The 22,728-nt window shown below is 34.2% G+C and overlaps 2 protein-coding genes across 4 annotated transcripts; one reads left to right on the top strand and one right to left on the bottom strand.

Annotated features, from left to right (window-relative positions):
* The first annotated feature begins 895 nt into the window (after window positions 1–895).
* Window positions 896–3,811, top strand: LOC109803664 (ubiquitin-conjugating enzyme E2 5). The gene is made up of 6 exons (XM_020365342.3): window positions 896–1,102; window positions 1,222–1,301; window positions 1,813–1,927; window positions 2,034–2,086; window positions 2,194–2,322; window positions 3,503–3,811. The coding sequence occupies exons 1-6, from the start codon at window positions 1,059–1,061 to the stop codon at window positions 3,631–3,633; spliced, it is 552 nt and encodes a 183-aa protein (XP_020220931.1). The 5' UTR covers window positions 896–1,058; the 3' UTR covers window positions 3,634–3,811.
* A 4,197-nt stretch (window positions 3,812–8,008) lies between these two features.
* On the bottom strand, window positions 8,009–22,098 carry LOC109807453 (chromatin remodeling ATPase BRAHMA). 3 transcript variants are annotated; one of them, XM_020370008.3, is made up of 15 exons: window positions 21,739–22,098; window positions 21,402–21,655; window positions 18,735–20,045; window positions 17,281–18,606; window positions 16,994–17,106; window positions 16,673–16,760; window positions 16,485–16,571; window positions 16,177–16,269; window positions 16,008–16,091; window positions 15,722–15,925; window positions 13,050–13,292; window positions 11,422–12,972; window positions 10,792–11,322; window positions 10,055–10,306; window positions 8,009–8,899 (listed from the first exon to the last, which is right to left on the bottom strand). In XM_020370008.3, the coding sequence occupies exons 2-15, from the start codon at window positions 21,585–21,587 to the stop codon at window positions 8,261–8,263; spliced, it is 6,708 nt and encodes a 2,235-aa protein (XP_020225597.2). In that variant the 5' UTR covers window positions 21,588–21,655; window positions 21,739–22,098; the 3' UTR covers window positions 8,009–8,260. The 3 variants fall into 3 exon arrangements, with proteins under 3 accessions (XP_020225597.2, XP_020225669.2, XP_082926321.1); XM_020370080.3 differs by having other exon boundaries at window positions 21,402–21,662; XM_083070195.1 differs by having other exon boundaries at window positions 21,402–22,098.
* Window positions 22,099–22,728: the final 630 nt, after the last annotated feature.

The raw sequence follows: 22,728 nt of genomic DNA on the forward strand, positions 1-22,728 counted from the left end.
ATACACAATATTTATTTATTAGATAAGTTATTAAAATATTTTTATTAATTAATTTGTACCACAATTATAGCCATTTTTTTAATATTTCATATAAGTTAAAATAAAATGCATTTGCATTTATACACCGAGAGAAAATATTAAATATAATGTATACATTTAATGAAATACATACGTCCTATTAATAATAATATTAAATTTTATTAATTGTATGTGTAAATGCATTTTATAATGGATGTGCATATTACTAAAAAAAAAAAAAGAGTTACGCAGCAAGCGTATGAAATAATTTTATATTTCATTTAATATCAATTTATTATATATAATGAATATGTTAGCATCTATAATTATTATTTTTTAAATTTATAATAATACTGATCTTTTAATTATTCGTGTAATTTTTTTATTCAACTAAACTTCAACTTAAATTATTATTAACATAAAAAAATATTTTGTCCCTCTATAAATTAATTTTAAAAATAATAAATAATAAAAAAATATATTAAATAAGTGATTATTATAAATATAAATAATTATTTATGAAGTAGATGATTACTTATGAGTTATGATGTCAAAAAAGTTTGAGGAATATATTAGAAATAGTTATAAAAAAAATGAAATAATTTAAAAAAATATATATACGTAAAAAGACATCATTTTTATTATAGTTATTAATATTTAAAATATATCTTGTATTTTTATAAATTATTATTTTAAAAATAATAAGTAATAAAATTATACTATAATAAGTAATTATTAAAATTACATGTGGTTATAGGATAAAATTTATTAAAAAAATATATAAAATTTACAATTTATAAAAGGATAGTTATGAAGCTAAAATTGTTCATATAGATAAATTATTATTATTATTATTATTCATAGGAATCCTTGTTTTGCTGATTGTTGTCTGAACCAATTTTACTTCTTTAAGCTGCACAAGCAAAAGTTTCCCACAAGCCTCTTTCTCTTCTTCCCAAACACCTCTCTCTCTCTCTCTCTCTATTCCTGAAAAGCAAGTAATTAAGAGAAAGAAAACACCAAACACAGACGCAAGCAACATGTCTTCTCCAAGCAAACGCAGAGAGATGGACTTGATGAAACTGTAATTTTCATTTTTTTTTTTTACTTTTATTTTCATTAAAGTTATAATCTTTTTCTGATTGGGTGACCAAGTTTGATTCTGGATTTTGATTTTGGGTTTTTCCCCCTTTCAATTAATAGGATGATGAGTGACTACAAAGTGGAGATGATTAACGATGGAATGCAAGAGTTTTATGTGCATTTCCATGGACCCAAAGAGAGTAATTTTCCTTTGCTACATCTTTATTACTTGTTTTGGTGTTCTTTCTGAAATGTTTTGGGTGAAAAAAGATGCATATGTGATGATTAACCATATATTGACTTTGGTGGCTCTAGATTTAGATTTGGGTGGCAACAATAAGATTCTCATATGGAACTCGTAATCTTTAGTTTCATTTTAATTCTTGTTACCTGTATTGATTGCTCTCTGCGTACTCTGCAGTTATTGCATGGAGTAATTTCTGTTTGTGGAAAACTAATTAATATGATACTAATTTTTAGCCAGACAAGATTGGCATGAGTTTTTAATTTTAATTGGTTTTTTGTTATGAGGAATTTATGTACCATGGCAGTTGCTGATTTTCAGTTTTGTTTATTGTTCTTTCCTTGATTTTATTCTTTTAGATATTGAACTTAGATCAAGTGTTTGGTTTGGGAAAGATGAAGTTACTGTATTATAGACTTTATAATTTTTTTTAATCTTCTTTTTCATCCTTGTGATGCTCCTTGCAGGTCCCTATCATGGAGGTGTGTGGAAAGTAAGAGTTGAGTTGCCAGATGCTTATCCTTATAAGTCTCCTTCCATAGGCTTTATCAATAAGATCTATCACCCAAATGTTGATGAGATGTAATCTTGTATTATTGCTTTGAAACTCTATATCTTTAGTAGTTTGCTTTGTGTTAATTTTAAGAATAGTTAAGTGTGTGATTATATTGAATTATAATAATTTCAGGTCAGGATCAGTTTGTCTTGATGTCATCAATCAAACCTGGAGTCCCATGTTTGGTAATGTTCTTTCTTTAAACTTCTTAGAAAATATTTGGTGTTTTAAGTTTTTCATTTAGAAAATTTTTGGTCCATTGTCATATGTTTAAATATATGCATTGTTTCAGATCTGGTCAATGTGTTTGAGGTGTTTCTACCACAACTTCTCTTGTACCCCAATCCCTCGGACCCCTTGAATGGAGAAGCTGCAGCTTTAATGATGCGTGATCGAGCCACTTATGAACAAAGGGTTAAAGGTATTGATCCAATTTAAGATTTCATTTTCTGAATATACATAGGGCATTTGATGCCCTTGTCCTGTGGCCAGTACCACAGGCTTGCTATGTTTATTTGAGGCCCGTATCTTGTTATTCCCTGTTTGTGCTACAATTAAGCTTTGAAGACCTAAGGGTAGTGGTTATGGACTACAATGGAGTGCACATTCACCAACATTCTTACAAACTGTTGTGACAACTTACTGCTAATTCTTAAGCTCCTACTGTTATCCAATTACTAACAGAAAAATAAAATAAAATTGTTTTCTTCTTCTGTCAACTTGTTCGTAAATTTGACTATTTAAAGTTTTCATCTGCCTACGAAGTTGATTTTGTTGCCATCTCTATTCTCTACCACCATTTTGACACTTTTTTCTCTGATGCCATTCTGTGGTGCATTTGGGTATATACGTGCAGAAGACAAGCTGTGTTAAATTTACTTGTGAAAGAGGAGAGATTACCTTTATTTATGTTATATACCGTAATCACAAGCAATGAAAAGATGGTATCTGATTTCGAACCTGGCTAGGAGCCCCCCTAGCTGTTATTTATCATTATATATCACTAAAGAAATAAATCTTCCATCGTGTTTGTTGATGGCAATAATTTGCATATCAACATTTAATTATGAGGTGTCATCATGTCATCCTGCATCATTTCGTTCTGCCAATGTGTCCTATATATATCAATATGTGAGTCTAGATGTCTTAGAATGTGTTGTTGGTCTAATTCAATCTTATAAAACTAGCCTATAAGATGAGGTTTGCCCTCGCTCATGTACTTTTTGTTTAGTTTATTTTTAGTTAATTTGAAGATGAAAACTCAATGTTTATTATTCACATCTACCAATTGTCAACTCAATTTCATACCTTACTTGTCCTTAGTAACAGTTTTATTTCTTCATTCTTAGTCAGTCTTCTGTATCATGTAAAGTTTCAACAGAGGCAATCATGTGCCTCTTGCTATGTGTATCATTAACAAACATATAACTAGTATGGAAGTTTGGAATTACCCGTCCTTATTGACTTGTATGAAATCTAACTTAGAAAGTGTCACTTTGATTTGTTTATCTAAGCTTGAATTGTTGGACGACCAATTTCTATATAATTTTCAGGGGCATTAATTTCTTAACGTAACATGAGTTTTTTACTCCAATTTTCAGAGTACTGTGAGAAGTATGCTAAACCTGAGGACATAGGAGCTGCCACGGAAGAGAAATCCAGTGATGAGGAGTTAAGTGAAGATGAATATGATTCTAGTGATGAACAAGTTGCTGGTAAGGCAGACCCCTAGCCTTGCATGTCTTTTTCTATCTTACCTGTACATGATGTTCTAGTCATGTTAATTCACCTCATTTGATGTAATGTACTTGGTTGTGTACTGGGGAAAATTCTCCTTCCTGTTAGTTTACTCTGTCACTGTAAATAATGTGCCATGCAATGTTATTTATTCTTAATTACCTTCAACTAAATGGATTAACTGATTGTTTTACTACACATTAAAATCAATTTCTTGTATCATGAAATATGATCCAATGCAAGATCTATGGTTCATACATCAATTATGTTTTAACTGTTCAAAATTAATTCTATCAAAATAAAATCTACTCAACTTTGAAACAAACGGATCCTAACTTGTTAACATAATAATAAGGTAATATATATTGGAATAAGACATGCTTATTCCTGATAAGCATAGTTTTAAAAATCGGACTGGTCATCGAATCGAACCGGTTAAGGTTAAGGTACTGGGTCAAAGGTTGAATCGGTGGGTCACTAGTTGAACCGCATGACTCGATTTTTATTTATTTTTATTAAAAAAATATTCATATTAAATATATTTTATATTTATAAATTTTAATAAATTCATATCTTATTTTAAATTTTAATTTTTCTATCTTATTTTAAATTATTTTTATTTTTATTTTATAAAAAAATACATAAAAAATTATATGTTAAACGATATATTAATACAAATTAAAAATATAAATAATATATACATATATAATATATTTGCAATTAATATCACAAAATAATATATCTAATATTTATATAGATATTATATTATTAAATATATAATTTAAAATTAATAATATACTATAAAAGTTATTTAAGTTGTATATATTACAAACAAATATATTAAAACAAGTAGTTATTCTTATATTTAATAAGAGATTCAATTTTCATTATTATTTTTGTGGTTTATGGTCCCTTAAAAAATTTAAATAAAAAAAAAAGGTGGTTGAACCGGTTTGACCCACGGTTCACCAGTTGAACCGGAAAATTGACCGGTTTAATCCAGTTTAAAACGGGTCGACTGCATAACCGATCCAATTTAAGATTCGGACCGGCTGGACCAGCCGGGTCGGTCCGGGTTTTAAATCACTGCTGATAAGTTCGGCTTTTTAAAAAAAAAAAAGAAGGATAAATAAACAATTCATGGATTTGGTTTCATTCACCGCAGTCCAGAACTTATCCAAAAAAAGTTTGGTCGCAATTGGTTTGTTGAATTGATTTTTGAAAGAACAAAGAATGAAAAAGGGATGAAACTATTATTCTTTTCAACTATGGTATAATAATTAATACTGCGATCGATGAATATTCTATTCTATATTATGTTCCTAGAATTAAGGCAAGAATGGAAAGTCCTTTTCTGATTAGAGAAAGAATAGAAAGTTAAAAAGATGCTACTTAAATCGTATAATGGTAATTAAAATTACAATACAGAGTGGAATCAATTCCTTCCACTTAAGAATGAATGGCCAATTTTTCATGATGAGATGGACATTGGGCATTTCTTTTCTGAAAGTAGTAATGTTTTTAAATTAATTTTACTACCGTTTCCAAGTTCCAAATAACCGAGGCATTACTTGTTAGGTATTTTGCATGTATTTTAAAAATCTTAAAGAGAACAAATTTCACATAACTTGTTCTTGGGTAAGAACTAAGAAGTATTAAAAATGACTATTTTTAATTTTAAATTAATGTCTTCGACGAATCTCACTTGATATGACATTACAATTTTTCTTTTGTAAAGTATTGTTCCTCTTCCTCGCATTTCATTTAAAACGCTTTCTATTTTCTTTCCTTGGGTTAACAATTTTGTTCTATGCTGTTTTATACAACTAGGAATATTTCAAAAGAGCCAATTAAATATCAACAAATTCTTGTATTATTAAATTTATTTGTATAGCAAATTATTCTTTAAAGACAATGTCTCAGGGGACCTACATGAAAATAATGAAACTATAGGCCATAAAATCAAACTATTATTTGAATTTTTTTTCCAAACAAGTTTAGAAGGTAGGAATATAAATAAACCACAAATATGTAATGTAAATGTTACAAACTGCAAGCTTTTCTGAAAATTATGTGATTTATAAGGCTGAGAAAATTTTATTTTAATAAAATGTAAGATATCAAAAGTCAAATATGGATCAAATTAGTTTTTATGGTACCGGGATAATGGACCAGGGTTATACTTATATAGTCATCCTTTTTCTAAAATTAGTAAGATTTTTATTTAATTTTTCAATGAAATAGAAGTTAACAATATTTTTTTATGTCCCTAAACCATATTGTTATGTTTATATAGTTTTTGATTGTCTTGAAAAAAATTTATACTCCCAACGAAGTGAAAAAATAATGTCTTTATAATTATTTAAATATTATTTATGATGTCAATTTTCATACTTAAAAGTGTAAAATACAAAAATAAATAACACATACAATTGCTAAAAAAAATCAAAAATATAATATAGTCATACGAGATTATGAGTTATTCTCATATATTATTACACATTAAAAAAATGAATTAATAAAAGTGATTCATTATTCAGAAGTTCACAATAAATAGGTCAAAATTTGATTGAGATTTTAACAAAATAAGAAAGGTCATAGTTTGAAAAATAGAAAAAGAATTAAAGAGATGGGTGAGTCTGCAAAATAAATGTGTATATCTCTTTCCAACACATAGATTTGAGAGAATCTAAATCCCTTGAATCCGGTGATGAAAACGATTATTCCCTGAAAAAGCATAACAATGACAAAGAATTCAAAGAAAGACTGTGTAGTTGATGATAATGGTGTAATAATGTGTACAAGAAATTTTATTAGAGACTCGTAAACCATTGTGATGTGATTTCTGAACCGATTACAAAAGCTAACGCTGTTTAACTATGAGTTGGTGAGTGCTTTTGTGCCAAATTGTGAGGTGCTAGCTAGTAGTAGCCAATGTCATTATTGAGGAAAAAGACAAATGAAAAAGAGGTTATGCTATTGCTATGTGGACCCAGAGGAGAAAGAATTATAAAATGATGAAAATAACTTCTTCTTTTTCCTCCAAACAATGATTTCACAAACGGGATTTCCAGCTATGGAGGTAAATGTAAATGAATAATGCTACAAATATTTTTATAAAAAAAATGTACAACAAATTATATAACATTAATTTTGTATTTATCTCTTTCTGTTAATTTATTTATTATGAAGATATGTAAATTAAATAATAAAGAGAGATAGATAAAAAAGAATGATGTTATACAAGTTATTCTACAATTTTTATAATACGTGTAATATTACACAATGTAAATATAATAATGAACCGTGAATCATATATTTCTTGAGTTTAATAAATGGAGACCTAACTAGTACTCCAACCAAAGCTAGGCCTAGGATTAAGACAAAGTGAGTTACGTTCACGGTTCACCTAATTTCTTCATTCAAATTGGAAAAGTCTTTTTATCACAAAAACAAGGGAATTTCACTTTTCATTGTACCAATATTTCAATTTTTGGCAAATGAATGCTGTAGATATCCACCTCTTTAGATTTAACAATTTGTCATTCGATATTTTTACATATAACCGTCTCTTAATTTATATAACACAACCTTGTATACTTTCCATGAATTCTTATACATTTATATATTTAAGAAGTCAAAATAATATTAAAGAAAAGGACGGGATGGGAGGGAGTAGCATTTCATTGCGTGTATATTTAATTTGCCCAAAGGTCAATATCCTGTTCAAATAAGTATGGAATTTTCCAAGGGAAATAACAATCAATTTCAGATCTTCCAAAACTACAATATCCAGATTAAATACACGAATAACAAGTCAGCGTTCTTTACTATTCCCTCCGTTTTTTTTTCATAGTCGTTTTGTCAGAATTTATTATTATTTTTTCATTATCATATTACTAAAATCAATGAATTATTAATTTTTTCTTCCATTTTTACTCTTGATAATTAATACATGTTTCCTGAACAATGTGTATATTTATTTTTAATGTCTACCTAATTTTTCTCTAACTACTCATATAAAGTTAATTTGCATTCATAAGAGCAATATGTTCCTAACAAAATACTATAAAAAAACAAAAAAAAAATGGACAACTATTTAATAAAGTAGTTCAACAGTCTAAAAAAAAAAAAAAATAAAAGGTAAAATTAGAAAGTAAGTAATAAACATTTTTTAAAATTAAAATATCAATAATTTCCTTAAATCCCGTGCAAAACCTTAAACAACCATGAAAAAAAAAATGGAAGGATTATTATTTTACCTAGCACATATTGTTCTTTTCCATTTATTTTCATTCTTTTGACACGAGAAAAGGTTAATTATATAAGATGATTTTGGAAGGAGAATTGCCACCTTGAGAAACAGGACCTACCAGAGATGCAACTTTTATGGACTTAACATGAAGCAAGGGAATACTATACAATAGTTTCAGATGTCGTCTACAGAAAGCTTTAATAGCTGCAAGATGCAGATATCCAAACAAAAAATTGGAGAACCGTAAAATACACTTTTTAAGGCCTAATTCTATATTAACAGTATGGGAGTAAAATCTATGAAGGGCCACTAAAACTCTTCCTGAACTAGTAGCAATATGTCCATTATATACCATCCTTGACAAACCCTATGCATGGCTTGGTCTTCTCTTTCCAGAATCTGTTCTTAGCCTCTTTACAGGTTTTGCCCAGCCAAGTGACCCATTTGAGTGTTGAGATGGCTGACCAACCCATCCTTGTGAATGGGAACCCCCCTGTTGAGTTAATCTAGCATCCTTGGAGACTGAACCTGGCCCTGGACTTCTCATCCTAGAAGGTGAAACTGAAACAGGACCAGTCTTAGGCTTCCCTAAAGACTTATCCCTCTCATTTCTTCTCTTCTTGCACACAACCAGTTCACCTGGATGAGCACGCAGTGGCAAATCATCCTGCTGAAGTTGCTCCTTGGTGCTGCTGCCACCACCACTTCCAGTCCTTGATTCCCTCTGTGGCAAATGAACTTTAATTCTGGTGTTTTCACCACTAGAAGCTGATCCGCGTTGCAGTGACCTCTGTGAAGGGTGTGAATCGGTTTCCATCTCATTTATCAGCCTGTGCCTCTTGCTTTGGCCGACAGCCGCCTGCCTTGGGGATGTTACTGTACTGGCGGCAGCAACTTGACTGGAGAAAGAAAGTGCACTTCTTGCATCCCGGAAGTCGGTGTCAGGAAACGCAATTTTCAAGATATCAAAAAATAGATCATGAACCTTCCTTGCTTCAGTTCTTACCTGTTAAAAAAATACTTTCAACATTCACCGAGCATTTGATATAGCAAATTCTATTGGGAATCAGTAGATATCATATAATCTGAAATAACAGTAATCTAGATCATCGGGCAGTAAAATCCGAGACATCAGACATTCCACATAGAATCACTTATAAGTAGTTTTCGGATGGAATACAGTATGCAACATATAATCTTAATCACAATTAACTCTTGGTAAATCGGGATGTAAATGGAAGTACGTTGATATTGAGAATCGGAACCGGGATTTTTCATTCCAATAGATTTTCCTCATTGCTTGATATAGAAACAGAGAAACGTTAGAATTGGTTAAAGACATGTAATAAATCCATCGTGAATAAACATCATCATATGGTGATACTGTTTGGACAACTATCAACAAACAGTTCAGAAACAGAAGCTTGATCATAAAGATAATATATGGCAAGCAAGGAGAAAAGATAATGCCGAGGATAGGAGTGACTAATTAATCTTTGGACTTCATTAAACATATTTTCAGATTTTTGTTTTGAACTTTGGCTCAACTAGAAGGATATGGTAGCTATAACAAAAAAAACAATAAATCATCAGGAAAAGATCCATGAGTGTGTTTGGGAAAGCTTTTTACCCTAAATTTCAGCTCATAAGAAAAATGTGGTTTATGACATGTTTAGGAAATTTGCTAAAAAAATTATTTGTTTTTTTTGTTTTAAAAAAACCTTTTCTTCAACATTTGTGACTTTGAGCTGTTAGATTATAACAAAAAGCTTAATTTTTTTTGGTATCCATACGAAATTAATTATCTTGAAACTGCTTTTTGATTATAACCGATTATAACAATAATCCATTATTTCCAAAATTGATTATTAAAATAATTTAATTTTTGTAACTATCCTGAACATACCATTTCAAAATAATGCATAATTAAAAATAAGGCTTATAACAGTTTCATGTTCTACTAAGCTTATGTTTTGGCTTGGATCAAAGGATCCATTATGTGTTTGTCCTAACTCCTAAGTAACTCAAGATCCTTTTAGATTTCTTCAAACAAAAACCCAACATGCTAAGTTGTTTTCGGAAACTAATTAGTTTCCATCTCAGAGAAAGTTAATGCAACAGTTTTCACCAATAAATTACGAATATGGATAAGAAACCTCACCTCATGTGAAAAACCATAAAAATGCATTGCACTCTTCAACATGAACTGCACATCAAATACAAGCTCTGTTGCTCCATTATACTCAAATTTATCAATCCGCTGATCAATCTTTCGTAGATCTAACAGGCTGTTTCCAGGTCCACCACTGTATCCAGAATTTTCAATCCTCTTCCACAAATCCGTTAACAAAGGTACAATCTCATGGCCTTCCTTGTCTATTCTCCTTTGGAGCTTGCTAATTACATTTTTGCACTGCCAGTACAGAAATCAAACGAGTTTAAGTATATGAGCAAACATGGAAGTTGACAATAAATTTATATAGCCTGCAAACAAGTCTAGTTAAAAATGGAAATGAGCAAAGTCAAAAATATTCTAAGGATTGCAGCTGGTAAAAATACCTCAGCAACTTAGTTTTTAGGGGGAAGGAGAAGTTGCCTCATTCCTAGGTTAAGGTTGTCATAAGCCTCAATGAGGACTCTTAACGATAATAAAAAATGGCCTACCAATGAAGGGCTGTCAGTATGAGTTGAACCCAAGACCATTTTGTTAATTCAGTAGTGGGGAACCCTCATTGGCAACCATAGTTTTTTATTATATTACTGCTGTTGTAAATTAAGAGAAATAGTAACAATTTCTGCTTGTTCTTGTTGTTTGGAAGAAGTAAGACCCACTCCATTAGAAAACACATGACCATCCCAACAGAAAAAGACCGAGATAAATCAATTAAAGATGCATACCCTTCTCTGGATAATTTCAGTCATCCTAGTGCCATGAGCTGAAGATCCACTTGAATTGATAGGTTTCCCTTCCCAGCTTTCTCTGGAGTGTTCACCACCATCTTGTGAAGGCGCAGACATGGAATTCAAACGACTAGACTTTGGTGATCCATGTAATTTGGATGCATTAGCCACTCTCCTTGAAGGTAAGGTTCGCTTATTTTTTAAGGATGGTGTGTTTTGTTCATGCTTGCTGGCATTGGAGTCACCAAATGATTTGGATTCTGGGTCAGTCCTCAGTTGTGCTTGATATTTGTGGTCTGCTTGGACTGCCAAATGAGATGATGCAATTTCACTACCAGATTTCTCTTCAGGTCTTTCAGTGGCATGACGAGGTCGAACACGAAGACTGCGTTTGCGTTTAATCTTTGGCTGTTGCAAAACTTGTTCATCCTCACCTTCATCACGATCATGTATCCAACTTCCAGACTGTTGATGGTCCATGTGAGAATCACCAGATACCGCAATTTCCCCTTCCTCTAACTCATCTGTCTGGCAAAAATATCAGAAGATATTTAATAAGAATGAGATAGAACAAAACAACCACTGAAAACAAAAAAATAATTCAAAATCCAAAGTATGGCCACATACCATCCTTTTTGAAATGGAGCTTGGCCGGGCATCTAATGCGGAGAGGGAACCAAATTTCTGCGAGGAGACTGATGGTGAAACTATCTGTGTCAATCTTTGACTGTCTGAGGATGATCCTGAGGAACCAGCTTCTTCGACCATCTGATTATTTCTAGCACTTTCTAAAGATTGAGGAAATTCATATCTAGCATCACAAAGCAGACCATCTTCCAATTGATCTTTATCAATGGCCTGAGCTCCATCAGCCACACTATACCCATCATCATCAAATTCTCCTATTTCCCCTTCTTCATGTGCATATCCATTTCTTTCATCAGAGCTTACTTCAGAGTATTCCAAAATTTCATCATCCAACTCTTTGTAATTAGGATGCTTTTTTCCCTTGGGTCGTCCCCTTTTTCTTTCAGAACCAAATTCACTAGATTCCATGCCAATACTACCACCCAACAAAGTGTTCTTTGACGGTCGTTTTGATAGAGCAGCAATAGCAGCATTTACTTCTCTTGTATTGGCTCGAAGCCACTTAGGCACGTGATCATATCGTGTCATCTCCTCAATCCAATCAAGTTCATCATCCATTTGATCAAACAGTTCAATTTCCTCTTTACTCCTGGCAATCATGCGATTTACCTCCTGCAGTGAGGGAACATCATGAACAGTTTCTTGATATCTTTCTTCATCATGTAATAATGTCTCCAAAGTCATACGCCTCTCTTCATGTGTTGTTCTTTGATCAAACCGTCCCGCATTAATAACCTCATCAGCCATATCGATCTTATATTGTTGAATATTGTTCCTAATAAGGCTCTCAATGGACCCCATGTAGCGATCCTTACCTGCAAGTTCATCCTCCAGATCAACAGTGCCTCCACTTCTCAGTTCATCCTCCTTTTGATGACTAGCAATTTTGTCAACAACAGCTTCCATGTATATAACTTTGACTTCTCTTTTCTGTCCAATACGATGAGCTCTGGCCACAGCCTGCTCCTCATTTTTAGGGTTTGGATCAGGATCATAAATGACAACCGTGTCAGCAGACTGAAGGTTAAGGCCTCGCCCAGCAGCTCGAATACTAAGCAGGAAGATGAAACTGTCTGAATCAGGGCTATTGAAGTCCACTATAGCAGATTCACGGTCTTCCAAACTAGTTGTCCCATCAATTCTTCTGTAAACAAGTCTTCGCCACTGTAGATATTCTTCCAAGATGTCTAGAAGTTTTGTCATGGTACTGAAGAGTAGAACTCGATGTCCAGTTCTTTGAAGTTTTATGAGGATCCTATCCAGGATCCACAGTTTTCCACAAGATCTTACAATGAAATCCTTAGATAGGTCACTGAAGAATGGGTAATTAAGCAATGGATGATTGCAAGTCTTACGCAGCTCCATGCATCTGTTGTTTAAAGTTTTATATTGCTTCACCTGGTATGATGGATTCTTATGAAGCTTTCGTTTCTCATCCTCAGGATCAAGACGAAGGGTACCTGTTGATTTGACCCAGTCATAAATGGCACTCTGGACAGCTGACATTTTACATTTTAAGACTATGCTGACCTGCAATGAAGCATCAACATTAGTAATGAGAAACCAGATTATGAGCAAGTGGTCAAGTTAGGGGGCTATAATCACACCTTCGGTGGAAGCGAGCCTTCCACATCTTCAACACGACGCCTGAGCATGAATGGCTCAAGTATCTGATGAAGTCGATGGATAATAATAACTTTCTTCTCTGTCTCAAGCCAATCATCCTCTACATTTTGAGAGGGACCTTCCTTTTGAAATGGTTTTGAGAACCAATCATGAAAGGCTTTCTTATTATCAAAAACTTCAGGAAGAAGTAAATTTAAGAGAGACCAGAGTTCCTTCAAATCATTCTGCAGAGAAAAACTACACCATTAATAATTCTATCAACAAAATTTACACTGTATCATGTATCTATATGATTTGCCAATTGGCATGAACTTGACACCAACATATAGTTATATAGAACATGTGCATCAATGCTCTAAACATGAAATTGTTTATTTTGTCAATAAAACCACAATAAAATTATATTTGTAAGACTACTTTGACCACATTACCAGTTGCTGCTAAACAAGCACAATTATCATAATCAGAAATATAGTTGACCAAAGGGTATGCTAACAAGAGAACTTATTCATGCTTTTGAGTTTTGACTGTAATTAAAATACAGGCATAATGGCATATATAAGAAGAAACATACTAGTATATGAATTCTTACATAGTAACTAACTTGTGACAGAAAACTATGCAACCCAAAGATAACTGTTAATTGGCCTAGTACCATAGTCAAGCCTGGATAGCGGAGCGGCATGGCCGACCCCAAAAGTGGGATAGTGGGATGACCATTATTCTAATATTATATTTATATATATTAAATAATTAAGAATATATATAAAAGCTAAAGAACAGAAAAATAACTCTAAATTCATGCATTAATCATTTTTAATAATAAAAGTTCATGGTATTCAAACAAAACATAACATAAAATGTCTAGAAAATAAAGTGCTAAAGCTCTAAGTAACTAAAAAAGTAAACATTAAAGTTCAATCTTCTTCCTTGTCAAGATTGATGGTGTGGGACTGGGACTGGGGCCAGCAGCACCAGCCCTTGAGCTTTGATTTTTTGGTTGATTAGCATTTGGTTGGACCATGGTTCTACTGATCACCGAAGAACAAAAATGCCCAAATAAAAAAATGAACAGAAAAAAGAAGCAAACAGGAAATAAAAAAGAAGAAAATCACAGGAATGTTAGAGAAGAGAAAAAAAGAGGAGAAAAAAGAAAAATGATGAATAGAGAAAAAATACCAACAACTGAAGAAGAGGAACAGAGAAGACGAATGAAGAGAGAGTTCGAGAAGATGAACAGAGAGCTGAAGAAGATGAACAGAGAGAGAGTCGAGAATACAAACGATAAAGCGTTGTCGAAGCGTTAGGGTAGTTCACACGCAATAGAAAAGGAGAAGGGACATACGGTTTAGGTTTGGGGCAAACTGTGTAGAGGGAGATCCGAATGAAAAGGCAAAAATACCCTCATTTAATGAGGTAGTTTTTGATTTTTTAAACCATCGCTCTGCTTCACCGAGTTGCACTTGCTGTGCTGCTATATGAAACCACCCCGCTCCAAGGTCCCTATAGCAGCTCCAAGGTCCCTATAGCAGCATGGAACCACTCTGCCGCTATTGACTACTATGCCTAGTACCATTCTTAGCACCAGTCATCAAGTATGCATGAGTGCATGACCCAAGACAAAACTCAAACTAATAGCTTCACCAAAGCTAATCTAGCCTTATCTAGTACACTATTCCTTATTGGCAACGGTAACAAATACTAGTGGAGCAAAATAAAATTTTGGTTTAAATATATGTTTGATCCCTATTTCTAACACTCAATTTTAAATCTCAATTTGATGTCTTTACAACACTATGAGATTGGTATGAAGTTACAGCAGAAGATATGGACCTAATAAAAAAAAATCGTGAATATAATATTGTTGGTCCTTATATGTGACACTCTTTTTTAATTTGACCACTACATGTAATAACTCCCAGCACAAAGCAAACACCAAATGGAAAACAGTTGTACACACCGACCAGAACAAATTTTTTTTTTTTTTGTACAAGGATAAAATTGAAAATGACTCATGTTAATTCGACCAAAAATATAATATCTCGTATATGAAATGCTACAAAACATATCTTGAGGATATCCAAAACAGAGCTCTAATTTGTACAGGCTTCAGATGCAGGTTAATTCTTAACTGATAGTTCAGCAAGAAAAACAGTATTTTTAACTAAATCGATTTTTTTCTGTATAAGAATAAAATTGAAAATGACTTAATCAGACAAATATTTTAACCTTGAATTTTTAAATGGTTCAGTATAAAATTCGCTCCTCATAACTTACCTGTCCTCATCAACCAGAACAGAAATTGCACAATATAATCTCTTGTATATGGAATACTATGAAACATATCTTGGAGGATATCCAAAAGAAAAAGAACTCTAATTTGTACAGTCCCAGATGCAGGTTAATTCTTAACTGAGTTCAGCAAGTAAAACAGTAATCTTGTCAGGCCCTCACATGCAAATTCTTTGCAAAATGTAAAGGAACTTTAGTTATAAACAGAAACAAAAGCTGAACAAGAAAAATAAAACTGCAGACTCAAATATCTGAGCCAGTAGTATTTGGTGTAACTGGCACAAAATAAAAATGAATTAATACATGCATTCATAGACATTATTGTTTACAATTATTCATATTGTGTTAAAGCAGAGCAGACCTGTAATGGTGTTCCTGTCAAAAGCAGTCGTCTTTGACAACGATATCTATCAAGATCACGCGCTAAAACTGAATCTCTATCCTTCATTCTCTGTGCTTCATCAATTATGATATACTTCCAGTCAATTTTTGAAAGTTTTGACCGGTCATACATGATGAACTCGTAAGTAGTCACGAGGACATTAAATTTCATAGCACAAACCTCCTGTAATTGTAACAAAAAGAAATCTCAGCACTGAATAACAAAATACTCCTGACATTTGAAGTTATTAGCTGAGCACACTCACTTGGGAAAATAATTTTGACCGATGATCCTTGCTTCCAACATAAAAAATGCATGAAACAGATGGCAACCAATTATAAAACTCACTCTGCATATTGAACATATTTTTTCATGTTAAAAATACAATCACAAAGAAAAGGAATATCCATTATATGTATACATTAAAAGCTCACCTTCCAGTTAACCAAAACAGCATTTGGGACTATTATAAGATGTGGGCCATAGTTCCCTTTAAATTCCATCAAGTAAGCAATCAATGCCATAACCTGGCAAGAAAAAAATAGTGTATCAAAGGAACACCCAAGTACTACAGTAAATAATTATGTATTACCCTTAAATATACAATAAGCATCTAATATAACCCATGTTAGACATAACAAACTTAACTATGAACTATGAAGACACTCAGCTGCCAAAAAAAAAAAATGACAAACATTCTTCTCAATCTAAGCAAGAGCAACAAAAAATACATAATACTAACCTGTACAGTTTTGCCAAGACCCATCTCATCTGCCAAAATTCCATTTAATTTGTTGTTATACAAAGAAAGCATCCATTGCAAACCAACCTTGAAAAAAATAATGTATCATAGTCTTGAAAACTTGCTCAAGAAAACAGCATAACGCAATCACTTAAAGGGTAACTGTTTCATATAATGTAGCAACCTACAAGCTGATAGTCTCTCAATGTTCCAGCTCGTAACATTGATGGTTGCCTTATGACCGATTCATTCACAGCATGGGCAAGATTGTAATACCTGGAAAGTAGCAAAAATGGTAACTATTCAAGCATCAGATGCATAATTTACAAACCAATTAAATGAAGTTTTAAAATCATAGCTATATACACATTTTGAGCACTTTTTGAGTTAAAATACCAAAAAATATCATAAACACATTTTGAGCCAACAACTCACTAAAATACACCTTCCCTGAAGAATTTGTGCAATAAGTAAAGACAGAAACTAAAAATAAACTAACAAAAACGCACTTGTTGACAGATGAACTGTCTCTAGGAGCATTCATCTCCAGAAAACGATTTCTAATCATCACTTCCTCTCCAGCACAAGCTGCAGCTGCTCTGACTTCTTCTTCAGAAAGACCCTTTGGTTAAAAACAAATAACAGATCAGAGACATGTAAATACTCTAATACTCTTAAAGAACAAGTTCAAATAGTACACCCTCCAAACAAAATTGCATGGAAAAGGGGGATAAACATGAAGACTATTTTCAAAACAATAGGAAGGGGAGGGGGGAGATGACATAACGAAGCATGCCTGCAATCGTGCAGCAGCTGCAGCAGCTTTTGCTGCTTCCTCCACTTCCTGTTGATTTTTAGCAGCTGTTATCTTACTTCCTAATTTGTGTAGATACTCTTCAGTCTGGGTTAAGAAAGTTGAAAGAACAGCATATCTCTCTGCAGCATCTCCAGGGATGCTAGTCTGCTGCTCCAGTAACATCTCCCTATATCTGTCAACATCATTGTTCTTTAAGGCTTCCAACCTTTTGTTTCTGTCATCATCTTTACGTTTTGAGAACTCCCGCAACATCCTTTCATGATATTTGGCAACCCCCCTGTTGCGAGCAGTACGGGCATCACGAATTGCCCAATGAGCCTCAAGAAGCTTCTTACGCCACTGAAATATAGATTTGAGTTGCTTCTCCCTTACTGCTCTCTGAGATGCCTGCACTTGTCTAGCAAGTTCCATGCGCTGACGTTCACAAAGCCTAACAAACTTGCGATATGGCCTATCTGGCATTGCCATTATCTCTTGTTGTTGTTGATCAATCTCATCCCTTAAGCGTGCCTGAAGATCTACTAGGCGAAGCTTTTTCTCTTCAATTTGTAGCCTCAACACAAGATCTGGCCTAATTCTTTTCCTCTCTAAGTTTACTGCCAATAAACCTTCAATCTTTTTTAAATTTTCTGTCCTTTTCTTGTTAAGTACTTCCATGCCTTCCTCAAAAAGAAGATCTTTGACATCATATGCCAGTGACATATTACTGTTGTTGTTTAACATCATTGATGACCCAAAGGAGTCATGCTTCCTAGTAAAAAAAGAAAAATCAAACAGAGGTCCGTGATATTTTCTGGTTGATCCCACATCCTTTGGCTGGGAAACAGTGCTTGTTTGTGCAGGTTTCTTAATTTGCATTGGGTCAGATACAGGAACCTGTGTTGCAACAGACTTTCCCCTATCTAATGCCAACTCATTTCTAACAGGAGTAGTGTTATTTCCACGTTCGCTGTCCTGGTTTGACTTAACAGGGCATCCAATTGATTTATGCTCTTCCTTTCCAGAAGATAACATTGGAGCAGATTCCTTTGACACAGCAGCTTGAACATGAACTGGGGGCATAATGGGTTTCTCTTCTCTGGCAAAGGATTCCTGCTTTAAAGAACTCTGACCATTAATAGCAGTGATAGACTGCAACTCCTTGGCATTGGACTCCACATGGCTTGCTTGTTCTGCCACAACATTTCCAGCAGATTTTTCTTGGTTTAGTCCTCCAACAACATGATTTGGCTGTTGCACCTGCACCTCAAGAGGTGGTGGAACAATAGCACGAAGAAGTTCTTGAGGCAAAGTACCTTCTCCTTTCTATAAACCAACAGAAAAAATAGAATAAGTAAGGAGCACCTCCTTTCATACATAAATAGCACACACAGACAAAAGGCAGAAATGTAGGCACAAACTAGACAGGATGAGAAAGGAACCAGAGATTTAACCTTCAGTCGCCTAAATGCTAGTATCTGAGCTTTTAGAACATGTAGCTGTTGTTTTGTAAAAGCGGTTCTTTGCTGAGACATCTGTGCTGGTGACCCTTGAGATTTGGCATGATTTCCTGAACCCCCTTCATTTGATGGAGCTCCAGCCTGAGAAGCAGATTGGTTTAACTGCCTGATGTACTGCATTTGAGGAGGTTCTGGACCAGATGATGAACTTTTTGCATTCAAATGATGGTCTGCACCTAAGTTCGTATTGGCAGAAGATTGCTGAGAATGCATAGAGGGCATTCCATTACCAACTAACGCTGGTTGCCTTGGAGGAGCTTGAGAGTCTCTGCTGTGAACACTGAATTGCTGTGTCACATCACTCGAGTTACCAGCTACACCAGCATTTGTTGTTGAGCCAAGATGACTGGGTGGAACTGTCTGTCTGGCTTTTGAAGAACCTGACTGCCCAGACATGTCACTGGATGAGTTGGCATGTGCTGAGCTCTCACTTGCAATTGCTGGAGAAGTAACCTGCTGCTTTGAAACAGGGACAGGTGATGACTGAACACCAATGTTGCTCTCGTTGACCTTTGATTGTGAGACCATTCTTGACTGCATCAGTGGAATGAGCTGCGCCATTAAGTGTGCATTTGCAGGATGTGATAAATCAATATTACGTTCACGTGCCCATGCCTGCATAGCCTGCAATTGAGCAGATACTGCAATCTGGCTGTTTACATTTTGGATGCCCTGCTGTGTTTCGGGTGCTTGCATGGGTCTTATCATATTCCCAGGAATTAAATGTCCAATGGTTGGTCCCTGGGTTGAAGGCTTTCCTTCACTCTTCTGATCAGGTGCTATTTGTTGTCCTTGCTCCATTTGCTTGTCTCCACGAGCAACAAGCTCAGATGAATTCCTTGAGGATGATCCTTGAGCTTGATTCGCTGCCTGCATAGACATAATGTCCTGCATTTTTAAATTTCCCATACGCATTTCCTGATCCTTAAGAGATGCAGAGCTTATCATTCCCATTTTAGTTTGCTGTTGTGACTGAATTCCCAAAGTCGGCTTTTGTTGCGCAGCCTGGAGTGCATATTGAAGGTATGCTTGATGGACAGGATTTAACATTTGCTGCTCAATACCTTGACCCCTTAGCTGGGTATCCTGGTTGGAACCAAGATGCAATTTTCGAGACTGCTGAGGCAGTTGCATGGCACTAGGAGATGAGAAATTGTTACTCCCGAATACCCCTTGAAGCCCTGCTTGGTAAGCTAAAAAAGCTTCATTCCCTTCGGGTTTTCTAAGCAGTTGTTGTTGAAATGACTGCATATATACATAGTAAGGAAAAGTCATGATTCTGTAATTTTTAAACAGATTGCACTAAAAACAAAATAAAGATAAGATCATGATGTAAAGTTCGCTGGTTTTAAAACAGACAAGAATATACAAAAATTGTTAAGCATAACAACCTCATTTTGGTTCCAGGATTCACAACCATAAACACGAATTAAAATTATAAAAATATAAAAATAAAAAATAAAAATAAATAAAAAGGGGGGGGGTAGAAAAGAAAATTTCATGGAATTTTATGTAGGCTACTTACAATACAAAAAGAACAAACATAACCACAAACATGAAAGCAGCAAAAGGACCATGATTATGACTTGTAACAAATCCCTGACCATACCGCAAAACATGCAGAAAACCAGTCACGTATTAATGATCACAACATTTTGAGAAAGAAGTCGATATAAATATAATGACAATTCACCCATTGAGATTACATTAGATACAAAACTAACAGCCAACAAGAAACAGACAATTTGAAATTCATTACATCACTAAGGTTTCACTACTCATAACAGTAAGTGCCATGCAACAGAAACAATTAAGGCTAAGATTGACATCACGCAGAAACTGCCGAAACAACACTTATAAGTCTTAACAATTCCAACTTTAGCTTGCCCAGTTTTAAATTCTAATCTACATTTAATCAACATGTTTAGACTACAACTTCAACAATAGCACCTGAAAAGGAGGGGGGTAAAACCAAAACAAGAACCTCCAGTTTTTCTACCCAGATATTTCATAACCCTCATTCTAAAAGAAAATAATAGGAATACACAGAATAGTTAAGTTTGCCAATAGTTGAACGTTGCACAAGAACATAAAATAAATGTAATAAAAAAATTAATTAAAATATCCAAATACCACAGCAAGCTTCACATTGCTGTGATGGAAAGGAAACTCGACTGAAAAAAACTGACAATGTCAGCAGCACTCAATTGCACCCCAAGTTCAATGCTCTCTCCAGCACACTATCCTAAATTAAAACATGCCTTCTTTGACTCCTCTTGTACCCCTCAAAAATTAATTGCTCTTGAAATAAACAACTACAAACCCGACAAAACCAAGTCAGACAAGTACGAGGTTGTCATAACAACAAACACACACACACACACACAAACACAGTCTCACTACAACACAATTTCCAACATGCACGGCACTCCCAATTCCCAAAACCCCACCATCTATCTCAAGTCATCAAAAATCAAAACCCAAAAAATTAGCATCACTATTTAACACACAACACTAGGCACCACCACCACTTATCACAGTAACACTTTTTGTCTTGTATCATATAGTCAATGAAATTTAGCTAAAACCCAAAATCCACACCTGCCTAGAACCTATCTGTTGTTGTTGTTGTTGTTGTTGCTGCTGCTGCTGCTGCAAAGAATCCAGCCCCAACTGCGACGCCGAAGACGAAGAAGTCGGTGACGCCGCGGCCGACGACGTTGCCACCGCCCGCCCCGCCGGCCCCACTCCGGGGTTCCGGCCGCCGCCTCCGCCACCGGATTGCATGCAAACTAGCTCAGAATTTCAATGAGGCACACGTGCGAGCGAAGAAACCCCCAATTCAGATCACTCCACTACAAACTCCCAAAATAAAATAATTCAATTTTAGGAAAAAGAAAAAGAAAAAAAGGAGACCCCACAAAAGGAAAAAAAAAACCTCAAATCCCTCCAAAATTCAAGCAACAGAGAGAATCTTTTGTGTTTCCCTCCGCATCAGCGTCCACCATTGGTTTCTCTCTCTAGGTGGAGCATGTGGGCGCCGATTTTCTCTCTCTAGAAATTCGCGAGCGTGGATCGGAAGGGCGCGGAGAAGAGGAGAGAAATGAAGTTGATTGTTGTTGTCCGAATCGGTGTGTGAGTGTGTGATTCCACTATGTGGGTCGCACGCGATTGTGCAATTTTCGGTCAAACCCTAACCATTTTTTTTTCTTTTTTTCTTTTTAATAAGAAAAATGTTTCTCTCTCTATTTTCTATTTTTTGGTGTGGAGGTTGGTAGTTGAGAGAGTGAAAGGAAGGTGTGCTGTGTGTGAGAGGCTTTATGCCAAAAACAAGGGATGTAGGGTCAGGGTCACTCATCTACGGAAGGTATCAATTCAGATTGCCCCTCACTTTTTCTCTAAATTACCAGACACACCCTCCCTTATATTTATTAATTTATATTTAGAGAACTCACTTTCTTTTCTTTTTTATATTTTACGGAATTTAAGTCCACTTTTACAGGCTTAAATATTATTTTTATTAAAATATTTAAATTAAATTTATCAAAAAAAATCGTTTCAGACTGATTTGACCAATTTCTTTTTTATAAGCAAAATAAATTAAAGAAAGTACAAGAGGTAACTCAACCCATTACAAAATACAAAGTCACCAAAACAAAATTCAACGTAGTTCATACAAAAGGTAATCACCAGATTGTAATGTTTACCACTAATACAAAACTAGGACCAATTTTTTATTAGATTTTACCTATTTTACAATAATTGATATACTTGTTAAAAAAAATCTAACAAATTTTGACTAGGTTGAATTTAGATTAAAAAAAATTAATCCTAAAATTTTTTAATAGGATAAAAAATAAAAAATAAAAAAACCCTTCCAAACCTGTTGCAAGAACACGCCTCTTGAACATTGGATTCACGTAATGCA

This window comes from Cajanus cajan, chromosome 3, assembly GCF_000230855.2.
Source record: "Cajanus cajan strain Asha chromosome 3, NIPB_CcT2T_4, whole genome shotgun sequence".
NCBI classification, from domain to species: Eukaryota; Viridiplantae; Streptophyta; class Magnoliopsida; order Fabales; family Fabaceae; genus Cajanus; species Cajanus cajan.